Here is a 15,094-nt window from a genome sequence, read left to right on the forward strand (position 1 = left end):
GGACAACATGGAATTACATGGATTTATCTTATGTAGAATCTGTGTGCACATCCTTACATTTGTTGGGTATACAATATTTGTAAGGCATTAACTAAGCTTTTTTCGAGACAATGTCAGTAATAAGCATGTTCCAGAAAATGTTTGAACTGGGCGTGAGTTGGTTCCATGAACGGAAAATTTGTCTTATTTGTTATAACAAGATTTTGCAAGTAAGCCCACTCTAACGACACAGGGCAAGACCCAGATGCAGACACAGGAGGCAGATGGTTCGAGTCTTGACCTGTCTTCTTTTTTTAGTGCTAGTGCTAGTAAGTTTGTGCTTTCAAGTGCTATTAAGATATAGGAAACACGGAAATGTACGACTTGCTAACTGGTTGTAGTTCACAGGAGGTTGGTGGCACCTGTATTGAGGAGGACAGACTCGTGGTAATGGCTAGGGCGGAATGAGTGCAATGGTATCAAATACATCATACACATGGTTTCCAGGTGTTAGATGCCGTACCATTAGCTCCGTTCCGGACATTATTATGAGCCTCCCAAACCTCAGCAGCCTCCTGTAGTATTGTAGTTATACACCTGTTGTGTTCAACCAGTTAGCAATTCATACATTTCCGAGTTTCCTAGTTCCGACTAGCACATGATCGCGACATTAAACACACTGAAGTTGGAAAACTGAGATTTCCCAGTTGTTTTGAACTTCTTCAATTTTACAAAATGTAAATGTACCATTGGCCACAGATTTTTCTTGAATAGAAGAGCTTGAACAGCACTGAAGCATACAAATATAACACGTGGTTAGAATAAGGAAATATAATATCATTAAATGGAATTGAATATAACTTTTTCCCCATTTCCTACTTCTACACTTGATATTTTCCTCCATATATCAAAGCAGAATTAAATTCCAGTCAAATAGAGTTTCAAGTTGTCAATAAATAGGGAAAAAAATCAGATATTTTCACATCGTTAAGGTCCATAACAATTCATTGTTCCCAAGTGTGCATAAGTATTTAGTAGTTTTATTCCAGGTTCTGTCATTGGATGGCGACAAAGGATAGCTTTGTAGGCCACAATGCATTGTCCCCCGGCTCTATTTTTGTAAATGGACTCGCCCATGAGCTTTCCCTTGTGTCAGTCACCATGGCGGCATACAGCAGAAAGCTGTGGCCTCATCGTCACTTTTAAACCTATCATAATGTTTTTTTTAAAGGTTGCCCTTCTACATGTATAGGTTTATTATGTAAAACAAATGGACAACCGGTTACTGTCAGGATAGATTTCCACTTTTTTCTTTGAAGGCGGATACATGATATTGTGGCAAACGCAAAAATGCTGAAGATCAGTGGATTGGCTTTTAGTGTCGGTTTAGATAAAGGAACCGTTTTACCATAATACAAATTGTGCAGCAACAGATCTACTGTGTTGGAATCTGGATTCTTCGATCCGCGCCTTGATAGCAAGTTTGTTTGGACCGGTGGCAGCCTTCTGGTATCGGTTTGGGGACATAATAAACCCCGAGGCTCACATTGTGGCCTGGCGGGGGGGACTAATTATCAATTCTTAGCACACTAGAGTTTTCTTAGTGGATAACAAAGTGGGAACAAAGATTGTGGCTTGGTCTGTGCATACCCAGACCGCGAACATTAAATTGTCAACAAGATAAGCAATTTAATTGTTTTTAACGCGTCTTCAAAACAATGGCGTCTTATGTGGATAACAGTTTTCGTCAAGCTGTGATGATGAATCCGGCGGAAAGAACGCAACAGGTCAGTATAATTATTTTATTAGCCTTCAGTGATGCTAATCTGAAAATGTTGTAATTTGTGAAACCTCTGCTACTGTCAGTGTTCTATAATTTCCCACTACCACCCCTTCGCTAAATTGTTACATTCTTTGTTTCTGCGTTACTGTTGCCATGCGGCTACAGTGTTACGTATCCTGACTACATCCCGGTAAAGCTCTATCATTGGGAGATAATCTCCAGCTACTTTACATAACAGGATTTGATAGTAACCCAGCCACTTATGTCATGAACATATTCAGACTTCAGAGCGCATCAGAGTTTACGTTTCCTGTATTTACCAAACGACAATGTAAACCGGCTATATTGTTTCCCAGACAGTGAAATAGGCTACGAATTTGCTCAATTTGTATTTAAACAGCATACAAAACATAAACCTACGCTAATGCTATTGCCCTGAACCAATTCCAAACAAACCTTAAATGTGTGTCATTAGGCATATTGAGCTTGAATGGAAATGTTTTGATTAATAGACACTGTTTCAACTGTACACTTTAGGCCTCTCCTAGAAGTGACTTAAATAATCAGGACTCCTTATCTGTAGCCGCTTGAATTGGCTGCATGGGACAGTTGGCAATAACCAAGTTCAGTGGACTATATCGGTTAAATTTTCACATGCTATTGTTTATTGCAAGGGTAGTCATTTCCAGTACATTTCAACCATCAGGCAATTGGCCCTGGCGCCCTGCGGTTTGTTCACAGCAAGAGATACGCACAACGATGGCCCAGAAAATCGATAGACCACTTAAAATAGTGGGCGAGGCGATAGTGACACTGCCACATGCTGATGTATCTGACATTGAGGAAACAATTACGTCTGTCACGTGTTGTCATTGCTGTCTCGTTAACCGTGTGCTAGTAGGTCTACACATTTCATTATGTTTCATAGTGGAGCGTACCATTCTAGTCATCTGTGCATGTACTAAATTAGTACAACATAATAATAAATGAATATGGCATCATGCCTGTCGCTCTCATCTCCATAGCTCTTCAGGAAACAATGAGCCTTGTAGAGTTAAAAAACAAAACCATTTTATAACCATGTCACACTACACCTACTGGTGTGTCAATGTCTCTGTTTACGTTATCCGTCAACCAAGCCACCATATTCTGTCCACATACTGTTCATAATGTCTTGATCCCATTACATACAGTGAATTCGGGAAGTATTCAGACCCCTTTACTTTTTCCACGTTTTGTTACATTACATCCTTATTCTGAAATTGATTAAATAAAATACATTACTCAGTCTACACACTAACCCATAATTACAAAGCACAAAACAGGGTTTTTGAAATGTTTACAAATTTATTACAAATAAAAAAAACAGATACCTTATTTATAGAATCCCTGACCTGACAAGGTACAAATCTGTCATCCTGCTCCTGAGCAAGGCAGTTAACCAACAGTTCCCTTGCGGAGATACATTTCAGTTTACTGCATTGTTGTACAGCTGTCGAGGTATCCCCCTTTCTCCTTTAAATAAGTATTCAGACTTTTTGCTATGAGACTTGAAATTGGGTGCATCCTGTTTCCATTGATCATCCTTGATGTTTTTACAACTTGATTTTAGTCCGCCTGTGGTAAATTCAATTGATTGCACATAATTTGGAAAGGCACACACCTGTCTATATAAGGTCCCACAGTTGTCAGTGCATGTCAAAACAAAGCCAAGCCATGTGGTTGAAGGAATGATCCGTAGAGCTCCGAGATGGTATTGGGTCTAGTTACAGATCTGGGGAAGGGTACCAAAAAACTGCCTGCAGCATTGAAGGTCCCGAAGAACAGTGGCCTCCATCATTCTTTAATGGAAGAAGTTTGGAACCACTAAGCCTCTTCCAAGAGCTGCCCACCCGGCCAAAACTGAGCAATCGAGGGAGAAGGGCCTTGGTCAGGGAGGTGACCAAGCACCCAATGGTAACTCCGACAGACTGGGAGACTAGTCAGGATCTAGGGAAAAAATGAACGGAGCAAGGTACAGAGATCCTTGATGAAAATCTACTCCAGAGGGCTGAGCACCTCAGACTGGGTTGAAGGTTCACCTTCCAACAGGCACGACCCTAAGCACACAGCCAAGACAATGCAGGAATGTCTTCGGGACAAGTCTCTGAAGGTCCTTGAGTGGCCCAGCCAGAGCCCGGACTTGAAGCCGATCAAACATCTCTGGAGAGACCTGAAAATAGCTGTGCAGCAATGCTCCCCATCCAACTAGATACATTTGAAAAACTGTTTTTGCTTTGTCATTATGGGGTATTGTGTGTGTGTGTGTATATTGAGGGGGGGAAACTATTTAATACATTTCAGAATAAGGCTGTAACGTAACAACATTTGGGAAAAGTCAAGGGGTCTGAAGACTTTCCGAATGCACTATATATACAGTACCAGTCAAGTTGACACACCTACTCATTCAAGGGTTTTTGTTTTATTTTTTAAAGATTGATTTAAATTGTAGAATAATAGTGAAGACATCAAAACTATGAAATATGGAATCATGTTGTAAGCCAAAAAGTGTTAAACAAATATATATATTTTATATTTCAGATTCTTCAAAGTAGCCACCCTTTGCCTTGATGACAGCTTTGCACACTCTTGGCATTTTCTCAACCATCTTCATGAGGTAGTCACTTGGAATGCATTTCAAATAACAGGTGTGCCTTTAGTTAATTTGTGGATCCCCCCTATTTGGTTAAAGACCAAGTCCATATTATGGCAAGAACAGCTCAAATAAGCAAAGAGAAATGACAGTCCATCATTACTTTAGGATATGAAGGTCAGTCAATCAGCAACATTTCATGAACTTTGAAAGTTTCTACAAGTGCAGTTGCAATAACCATCATGCGCTACTATGAAATTGGCTCTCATAAGGATCGCCACAGGTAAGGAAGACCCAGAGTTGCCTCTGCTGCAGAGGAGAAGTTCATTCGAGTTACCAGCCTCGGAAATTGCATCCCAAATAAATGCTTCACAGAGTTCAAGTAACAGACACATCTCAACATCAACTGTTCAGAGGAGACTGTGAATCAGGCCTTCATGGTCGAATTGCTGCATAGAAACCACTACTAAAGGACACCAATAAGAAGAGACTTGCTTGAGCCAATAAACACGATAGCAATGGACATTAGACCAGTGGAAATCTGTCCTTTGGTCTGAGTCCAAATTTGATATTTTTGATTCCAACTGCTGTTTTTGTGAAATGTAGAGTAGGTGAAGGGATGATCTCTGCATGTGTAGTTCTCACCGTGAAGCATTGAGGAGGTGTGCTTTGCTGGTGGCACTGTTGGAGTTATTTAGAAATCAAGGCACACTTAACCAGCGTGGTTACCACAGCATGGGACTATCATTTGTTTTTAAACAGGACAATGACCCACAATCTCCAGGCTGTGGAAGGGCTATTTTATCAAGAAGGAAAGTGATGGAGGGCTGCATCAGATGACGTGGCCTCCACAATCACCCAACCTCAACCCAATTGAGATGGTTTGGGATGAGTTGGACCGCGGAGTGAAGGAAAAGCTGCCAACAAGTGCTCAGCATATGTGGGAACTCCTTCAAGACTGTTGGGAATGCATTCCAGGTGAAGCTGGTTGAGAGAATGCCAAGAGTGTGCAAAGCTGTCAAGGCAAAGGATGGCTACTTTGTAGAATCTCCAATGTAAAATATATTTTGATTTGTTTAACACTTATTTTGGCTACTACATGATTCCATATGTGTTATTTCATAGTTCTGATGTCTTCACTATTCTACAATTTAGAAAATAGTAAAAATAAAGAAACTCTTTAATGAGTGGGTGTTCTTAAACTTTTGACTGGTACTGTATACATTTCTTCATTCCATTATTTTACTGTTAGATTTGTGTGTATTGTTAGATAGGAACACAAGTATTTCGCTACACCCGCAATAACATCTGCTAAATATGTGTATGTGACCGATAAAATTTGATTTGTGCATCTGTCATAGATATGCTTGTTATTTCCTAAGCACTGTGCTGTTTTCTTGACTTCACAATGGAAGCCTCATAATCTAGTAATTCCATAGCATTAACTGTGAACTCTGTTATCCCACTATGCACGTGCAGATCCAAATTTTGCAAGACCGTATTTGTAAGCATTAAAGGCAAGCTGGCTAGAAATAAAAATAGACATTGACGCTGATATGAGGGAACAAGTATTTGAAAAATGTGGACTGACCACCGTCCCCACAAGTTCTCCTTGAAAGATGTCCAGAACTTTTTCACATTTTTAACTAGGCACGTCTTTGCACTTTTGTTTCGGAATTTTAACTTGTCACTCATTTAAATATTCAGCTGGTAGTGGTCCCCCTTACGCAACTGACAGCATTAGTCTTATTGGAGATGGCATTCCCTCTTGGTATTAGCCTAGGTTTCAAAGATGTGTAATCATTAACACCTGGTTCTGACTGGTGGAGAGGAATAATAATAATAATAATGATAATAATAAAAAAATAAAAGTTTAATTGATACACACCTTATTAGGCTTCCCACACAGCCATATTTCCAATGTAACAGCGCTTGTTTATGGAAAACAGAGGACAGAGTGGACTACCTGTGGTAATTCACTTTTTGCGTCTCCTAAAATCTGTGTAAACGGAAGACAGATGCCACAATCGTGTTGTCAGTGAAAAGTACTGTCTGCTGCAACTGTTAAAACAGTGCACAGTGTGTGTTTTAGCATTTATTACATTATTTTGGTGTGATATGAAAGTAGAGGGATTTCTGTTTCTAGAACTGTACTGCAATTTTGCATTTACATTTTAGTCATTTAGCAGATGATCTTTTCCAGAGCAACTTACAGTTGGTGCATCTTAAGATATCGAGGTGGGACAACCACATATCAGTCATAGTAAGTAATAAATGTTCTCAAACTAGCTGTCAGCAAAGTCGGGGCTCGTAAGGGGGGGAGGAGTCAAATGCAAGTGTTAGTTCACGAAATGCAATTGAGAATCGTTTGACGTTTTGATGGATTATTTCACTGTTTTAGCTTCCAGAGCCAATTCACCCTATAAACAGAACATGTAAGGTTCTTGGGCTAAGGAGTAACATTAGGCTTATTTTAGTCCAAGTTTGGGTTAGGTGGTAGCCTACTGATGTCATGTTGACTGATTGTCTCATAGAACAAAACATATATAAGATATCCTAAGTCTGTGTTAACCTCAGACTTTATCCCATAATTCTATTCTTTCCCCATTTTCCTTTCGTCCATAGGACTGGCTGAATGAATCAGAGGTAACTCATCTGTGTTTTTTAGGACTACAAGCTGGCGAGCTCTATAGAAAAGTAGCCTGGTTAATTTAAGTGGAAAAAATTACCTGGCTGAAAATGAGTCTCTAATCGGCTGTACAGCCGGCGCTAGTGTCTAAGACGCAGCAGCCATCCAAGAAGGGACAATGGGTCAGACTTGTCAGCTCCTTGTAATTCTTTAGGCAGGTGCAAAAAGGCTAAGGCCATGAACAGTCACACACAGTCATCAAGACCTCTAGCTGCCAGTGAATCACACAGCTCAAATGTCAGGCCTACCTCAGAGCTCAGACAGTGTCCTTGTGTGCTGAGTTTAGCATGGGATTAGCATAGTAGTCAAACAGGGGCTAGTAATATCTAAGTGAAAAGGCAGTGAGTTGAAGGTGAAGACAGGAGGTCTAGAGAGACAGACATAGCTTGTTTCTCTCTCTAGTCAGGATGCTTTTTGAACCGAGCCAGCAGGACTGAAGGGCTGATGGCAAGACTGACTCAGATGAGAAGACATTTTTGATGTGACTGCTTTCATCCTGCTTGTTTGTCGTTTCTGGTCTGTGACATTTGCCCTATTTTGGTCACCCAGTCAGAACAGAAGCATGCGAAACAGGCTTGATTGAGAAATAAAATGGACTGCGAAGAACTTTGTCTTATGCTTTTGCAAGCAGGAACCTTCTAGTTTGCCCATATAAAATGTGCTAAAAATAGGTGAAATGCTTCAAACTCCCAGTCCATAAGCACAAAAGCAACTTTCTTTGGCCTCTCTTCATGCCGCTAACCCTGTGGAACTTAAGTGATGTCACATGTTATTCTTGTATTGAAAGTGGAGGCCGAGCTCTGGCTTAACTGTTTACACACATGGCGATTACAGTTACGTATTCATCACATTATTAATACAGAAGCTACGTATTTCAAGGGAAAAAGGGAAGAAAAGCACAAAATGAACGATGCCTACACTCGCACACTATTTAGGCAAAGCCCTTGAGTAGCTGGTTTTGGGGTTTTGTTTTCTTATCCAGTATTGGCTGTATTTCAGCTCATAATGACATTTGAGATAATGGGGGGGATGGAACAATTCATTATTATTGACCGGTTGCATTGAGCCACAGTACATTAGAAATATTGATGTAGTGTACCAGAGTTGTAGTTAGTCAATGATTGCTGTTTAAATTGGTGAAATCTGTGACCTAGTGGGCAGTCCTTCGTTTCCTGTAGCAGACTGTAGCAATGGAGGACAGGGAAAAAAATACAGTTGAATTCCTCAGATTGCCTGGTTTGAATTGTGTGCCTGCATTTGAATTCCAGGCCACTGGAGCACCTCATTGGAATACCAGGACCTTGTGTACCACAGTGCTAGTGTTTGTCTGTTTAGTAAGCAAACCTAATAATGAGAAGGCCAATGAGATCTGCCTATCCTCTATATTCAAATCCGCTACAGAGACTGTACAAAAACAAAATGGTCACAAGCCGTTGCACTTTGGCGCACAATTTAACCACACTGGACGGTCTGCTGAAATCGTCACTACCTTGCTCACTAGTGTATGTACCTTTCTGATAACAGGTTTCTGTATATTTCCATCTCTGCATTGCAATCTGTTGGAAGTTAATTGTTTCTACTCTGTTCATAACAAAGGTAAGATCACAATCCATTGGTCTCATTTTAAGGCGGGAAAATCCAATGTGGTGAATTATGAAATATCTAGGCTACCTCCACAGTAGGCTAAATCTAAAGAATACATATCTCTTACTAATACACCTGCTCTCTGTGTTTCATAGATATCTTTCAGATACAGTAGTGTTTTTGGAGAAGGGAAAGTACAAATCAAACAGGAATATTCAACAACCTTCATACAATGGACTAAAAGCTGACCATCCAGTGGTCCCTCTCTGTACATATTTTATCTTGTGTTCTAATGCTATGCTCTGACTACGCTATGGGTAATGCCCCTCCACACAGTAGCTGCTTTGAAGTGTTGCTAGGCTACTTGCTCCCTTCTATCACATTGCAAAACATGTTCCTGTGATCTGCTTCCATAGATTGTACACTTTGATCTTTCGCCATACTCGGTGCAGTACAAAGACGTAGCCCGTTTCTCTGTGTTCTCACGCCGCTTGGAGGGAAAATGGCTTTCCTCGCACTGCATGTTTCCTCAAGGTGCATTGCTCTCTCGCACTATATCTGTCGGAATATAGACGGATCGGGACATTTCTTTGACGGTCATACGTTTTTGTCGGATGAATCGCCCTCATCTCATGGCAAAGGCATGTTTCAGTTCCTTATGTCTCATGACATACAGTGGGGCAAAAAAGTATTTAGTCAGCCACCAATTGTGCAAGTTCTCCCACTTAAAAAGATGAGAGAGGCCTGTCATTTTCATCATAGGTACACTTCAACTATGACAGACAAAATTAGAAAAAAAAATCCAGAAAATCACATTGTAGGATTTTTTAAATGAATTTATTTGCACATTATGGTGGAAAATAAGTATTTGGTCAATAACAAAAGTTTATCTCAATACTTTGTTATATACCCTTTGTTGGCAATGACAGAGGTCAAATGTTTTCTGTAAGTCTTCACAAGGTTTTCCCACACTGTTGCTGGTATTTTGGCCCATTCCTTCATGCAGATCTCCTCTAGAGCAGTGATGTTTTGGGGCTGTTGCTGGGCAACATGGACTTTCAACTCCCTCCAAAGATTTTCTATGGGGTTGAGATCTGGAGACTGGCTAGGCCACTCCAGGACCTTGAAATGCTTCTTCCTTCGTTGCCCGGGCGGTGTGTTTGGGATCATTGTCATGCTGAAAGACCCAGTCACGTTTTATCTTCAATGCCCTTGCTGATGGAAGGAGGTTTTCACTCAAAATCTCACGATACATGGCCCCATTCATTCTTTCCTTTACACGGATCAGTCGTCCTGGTCCCTTTGCAGAAAAACAGCCCCAAAGCATGATGTTTCCACCCCCATGCTTCACAGTAGGTATGGTGTTCTTTGGATGCAACTCAGCATTCTTTTTCCTCCAAACACGACGAGTTTTTACCAAAAAGTTATATTTTGGTTTCATCTGACCATATGACATTCTCCCAATCTTCTTCTCGATCATCCAAATGCTCTCTAGCAAACTTCAGACGGGCCTGGGCATGTACTGGCTTAAGCAGGGGGACAAGTCTGGCACTGCAGGATTTGAGTCCCTAGCGGCATGGTGTGTTACTGATGGTAGGCATTGTTACTTTGGTCCCAGCTCTCTGCAGGTCATTCACTAGGTTCCCCGTGTGGTTCTGGGATTTTTGCTCACTGTTCTTGTGACCCCACGGGGTGAGATCTTGCGTGGAGCCCCAGATCGAGGGAGATTATCAGTGGTCTTGTATGTCTTCCATTTCCTAATAATTTCTCCCACAGTTGATTTCTTCAAACCAAGCTGCTTACCTATTGCAACCTCATGATGGGTTTATTGCATATCTGAGTATCAGTAGCCTAATCCAATTGATGTTACATTGAGCTGGGTGAATGGAATATGAATGACAGTCATTCAATATGATGTAATAGAAATAAGGTGAGCCATGAAACAAATACAATCGCCACTGGTGTGTACCCTTTGTACAACGCCAAGGATTTTTATATTTTTTGACTGTTGCGCTATGCTATTCAGTGGTTGCTTATGACATCTCCCCCGTAGCCGGGAGGGGTAGTTCTAAGAGGTTATTAAATACCAACGTATATTTTCAACTGGTTGGATTACCGAAATATGGTTCTCCTCTCTATGTTTAACAAAGGCTTTTCAAGAGTCCTTCAGTAGAGTCAAGAGAGGAAAGGGAGAAAGGTATTTATGGGGGCTCATAAACCTTACCCACAGGCCAACGTCATGACACAAGTATAAACACCATGGGACCACGCAGCCGTCATACCGCTCAGGAAGGAGACGCGTTATCTCCTAGATATGAACGTACTTTGGTGCGAAAAGTGCAAATCAATCCCAGAACAACAGCAAAGGACCTTGTGAAGATGCTGCAGGAAACAGGTACAAAAGTATCTATATCCACAGTAAAACAAGTCCTATATCGACACAACCTGAAAGGCCGCCCGGCAAGGAAGAAGCCACTGCTCCAAAACGGCCATAACAAAGCCGAACTACGGTTTGCAACTGCACCACATGGGGACAAAGCTCGTACTTTTTAGAGAAATGTCCTCTGGTCTGATGAAACAAAAATAGAACTGTTTGGCCATATTGACCATCGATATGTTTGGAGGAAAAGGGGGGGGGGGGGGGGGCGCTTGCAAGCCGAAAAACACATCCCCAACCGTGAAGCACGGGGGTGGCAGCATCATGCTGTGGTGGTGCATTGTTTCAGGAGGGACTGGTGCAGTTCACAAAATAGATGGCATCACGAGGTAGGGAAATTATGTGGATATAATGAAGCAACATCTCAAGACATCAGTCAGGAAATTAAAGCGTGGTCGTAAATGGGTCTTCCAAATGGACAATGACCCCAAGCATACTTCTAAAGTTGTGGCAAAATGACTTCAGGACGGGAAAGTCAAGGTATTGGAGTTGCCATCACAAAGCCCTGTCCTCAATCCCATAGAAAGTTGGTGGGCAGAACTGAAAAAGAGTGTGCGAGCAAGGAGGCCTTACAAACCTCAGTCACACCAGCTCTGTCAGGAGGAACGGGCCAAAATTCACCCATCGTATTGTGGGAAGCTTCTGGAAGGCTACCCGTAACGTTTCACCCAAGTTAAACAATTTAAAGGCAATGCTACCAAATACTAATTGAGTGTATGTAAACTTCTGACCCACTGGGAATGTGATGAAAGAAATAATAGCTGAAATAAATAATTCTCTCTACTATTATTATGGCATTTCACATTCTTAAAATAAAGTGGTGATCTTAACTGACCTAAGACAGGGAATTTTTACTAGGGTTAAATGTCAGGAGTATTTCACTATCTGGCTACGGTCTATGTAAGCTTCCGACTTCAGCTGTACGTCGGGGTAAAGTGTCTATGCATAATTAATAAACTGAGTTGCAGCAGTGTGAAAAAAGGGGGTCAATGTAGTGTTATGACTTGGGGCTAGAAGCTGTTAAGGAGCCTTTTGTACCTAGACTTGCCTCTCCGGTACCGCTTGCCGTGCGGATGCAGAGAGGTCATTCTTTGTCTTGGGTGGCTGGAAGTCTTTTACAATTTTTTTTGCCTTCCTCTGACACCGCCTAGTATATAGGTACTGGACTGTAGGAAGCGTGTCCCCAGTGATATGGTGGGCCGTATGCACTTCCCTCCCCATACCAATATCTTTTCATTCCCCTGAAGGGAAATAGGTGTTTTCGTGCCATCTTCACAACTGTCTTGGGGTGCCAAATTCAAAACACAAATCCCATAATTTAAAATTCCTCAAACATACAAGTATTATACACCATTTTAAAGATAAACTTCTTGTTAATCCAGCCACAGTGTCTGATTTCAAAAGCGCTTCACGGCGGAAGCACGCCGTGTGATTATGTTAGTCAGTGCCCAGCCACAGAATACCATACAGCCATTTTACAAAGGAGGAGAGGTGTCACAATAGACAGAAATAGCATTAAAATGATCTTCACCGGATGGCACTCCCAGTACTCCATGTTAGACAATAAATGTGTGTTCGATCAAGTTCATCTTTATGTCCAAAAACCTCATTTGAAATTGGTACGTTATGTTCAGAAATGCATTGTCTCAAACAAACATCCGGTGAAAGTGCAGAGCCACATCAAATTACAGAAATACTCATCATAAACATTGATGAAAGATACAAGTGTTAAACACACAATTAAAGAAACTTCTCCTTAATGCAACCGCGGTGTCAGATTTCAAAGAAGTTTTACGGTAAAAGCACACCATGCAATTATGTTAGGTCAGCGCCTAGCCACAACCATACAGCCATTTTCCAACCAAGGAGAGGTGTCACAACTCAGAAATAGCATTATAAATATTCACTTACCTTTGATCTTCATCGGAATGCACTCCCAGGAATCCCAGTTCCACAATAAATGTTTGTTTTTGTTCGATAAAGTCCATAATGTATGTCCAAATACCTCCTTTTTGTTTGCTCGTCAAGTTCACAAATGCAAATTCACAAGGTGCGGGCACTTAGTTCAGACACACAGTCAAAACAGTTCCATTAAAGTTTGTTTAAACATGTTAAACAATGTATATAATCAATCTTTAGAATGCTTTTATCATAAATCTTCAATAATGTTTCAACCGGACAATTCCTTTGTCTTTAGAAATGAAAAGGAATGGAGCTCGCTCTCACGGCCGCACGCCTGACTTAGCTCATGGCATTCTGCCAGACCCCTGATTCAAACAGCTCTTATTCGCCCCCCCTTTCTAGTTGAAGCCTGAAACAACGTTCTGAAGACTGTTGACATCTAGTGGAAGCATTAAAGTGCAATATGACCCCATAGACACTGTATATTGGATAGGCAATCACTTGAAAAACTACAAACCTCAGATTTCCCACTTCCTGGTTGGATTTTTTCTCAGGTTTTTGCCTGCCGTATGAGTTCTGTAATACTCACAGACATCATTCAAACAGTTTTAGAAACTTCAGTGTTTTTGATCCAAATCTACTAATTCTATGCATATTCTAGCTTTTTGGCCTGAGTAGCAGGCAGTTTACTTTGTGCACCTTATTCATCCAAGCTACTCAATACTGCCCCCCCAGTCCCAAAGAAGTTAAATATCTCTTTGCTTCTCAATTTTTTGGGAAAATTTGTTCAAGTCTGTACTATTGTCTTTCGTCAACTACTCACCACATTTTATGCACTGCAGTGCTAGCTAGCTAGCTGTAGCTTATGCTTTCAAAACTAGATTCATTCTCTGATGCTTTGATTAGGTGGAGAACATGTCAGTTCATGCTGGAAGAGCTCTAGGTTGGAGGACGTCATAATGACTAAGTCTATGGAAGGGGGTGAGGGCCACGAGCCTCCTAGGTTTTGTACTGTAATCACCATGGTGCTACCCTACAGAGTGCTGTTGAGGCTACTGTAGGGTTTGGCGACATGGCCTAAAATCCATATTTTATTTTAAACTTCTGGGTTATTCACAATACATATCTTGATTTTAAAAATGTGTGTTTCTCTGATTTAGGCATTCTACAATTTTAACGGTCAATAACACTTTCAAACAATCAGCAAAATCGAATGAATTCAGGGTTTGAAATTATACCTGGGTTAACTATAAGCCTTCCACAACCATAAGACCAACTAATAATTGTATTATTTCATCAAAATATGTTTTTGCAATCACTGATCCGGCTTTAAAGTCTATGAAAATGCCATTTAAAATAAATATATAACCAGAACCATGCATTCCCTAATAATGACTAACTTGTTGTAGCAGGCATTAAGCTATAAAAAATTAACACCGGTCTCATTTAACAATCTCTCAAGCACAAGCCCATGTGCTAGTGAGTAGCCAGCTAATCTTTATTTCAAGTTTAGCCAACTTGGATCTGTTTGCTAGCTAACAAGACAGAACAGTTTAAGACAGTTTCTGTTATGGACAGAAGAGCTAGCTGAACAGCATGCTAGCCAATCCACTTTGTTGAGATGTTTATTTCTCAGCATGAGAACCAGTTTCCAATTCCTTATATAATTGTTTTATGCTTATTGCATGTTTTATAAAATACTTTTTTTTTAAAATAAAAGACTGGACAGCTAGTTTAACAGTCTTTGGCTAAAATGCTGTGCACAACAAACTGAGCATTCATTTTCGTTCGTTGATACTCTCGTTTTAGTAATGTCTGCTGAGTACAATTACAGTAGTTGAGACACAAAATGAGTATCGTTAGAAAGGTTAACTTCTCTATTACAGTAAAATAATGTGTTTCAGTGTCCAAATGACCAATTTTGTTGAACCTACAGAAAGGAAGATATGACCTCAACTTTGTTTGAGTGGCAGGGACTTGGTGTGTTGAGTATAAACCATAAAGTAAGAGGTGAAGCAAGAGGTTTCACCCTCGCTAAAATCTGTACAAAATAAGCCATGTGTGATTCTGTGGGCTTTAAAAAAAAAA

The 15,094-nt window shown here is 40.7% G+C and overlaps 1 protein-coding gene across 35 annotated transcripts in view; it reads left to right on the forward strand.

The window, feature by feature from the left end:
* Positions 1–1,046: 1,046 nt before the first annotated feature.
* rapgef2b (Rap guanine nucleotide exchange factor 2b) overlaps positions 1,047–15,094 on the forward strand; it is a 153,556-nt gene continuing 139,508 nt past the window's right edge. For 30 of the 35 annotated variants that reach the window (XM_036943060.2, XM_036943070.2, XM_036943061.2 and 27 more), the window contains exon 1: positions 1,087–1,766. In XM_036943060.2, coding sequence (XP_036798955.1) covers positions 1,698–1,766 — 69 coding nt within the window. In that variant the 5' untranslated portion in view covers positions 1,087–1,697. Of the gene's footprint in view, positions 1,767–15,094 lie in introns of all 35 variants that reach the window. The other 5 variants (XM_036943069.2, XM_090198489.1, XM_090198491.1 and 2 more) reach the window with 1 other exon arrangement.

This window comes from Oncorhynchus mykiss, chromosome 14, assembly GCF_057628025.1.
Source record: "Oncorhynchus mykiss isolate SJ-2025 chromosome 14, ASM5762802v1, whole genome shotgun sequence".
Taxonomy (NCBI): domain Eukaryota; kingdom Metazoa; phylum Chordata; class Actinopteri; order Salmoniformes; family Salmonidae; genus Oncorhynchus; species Oncorhynchus mykiss.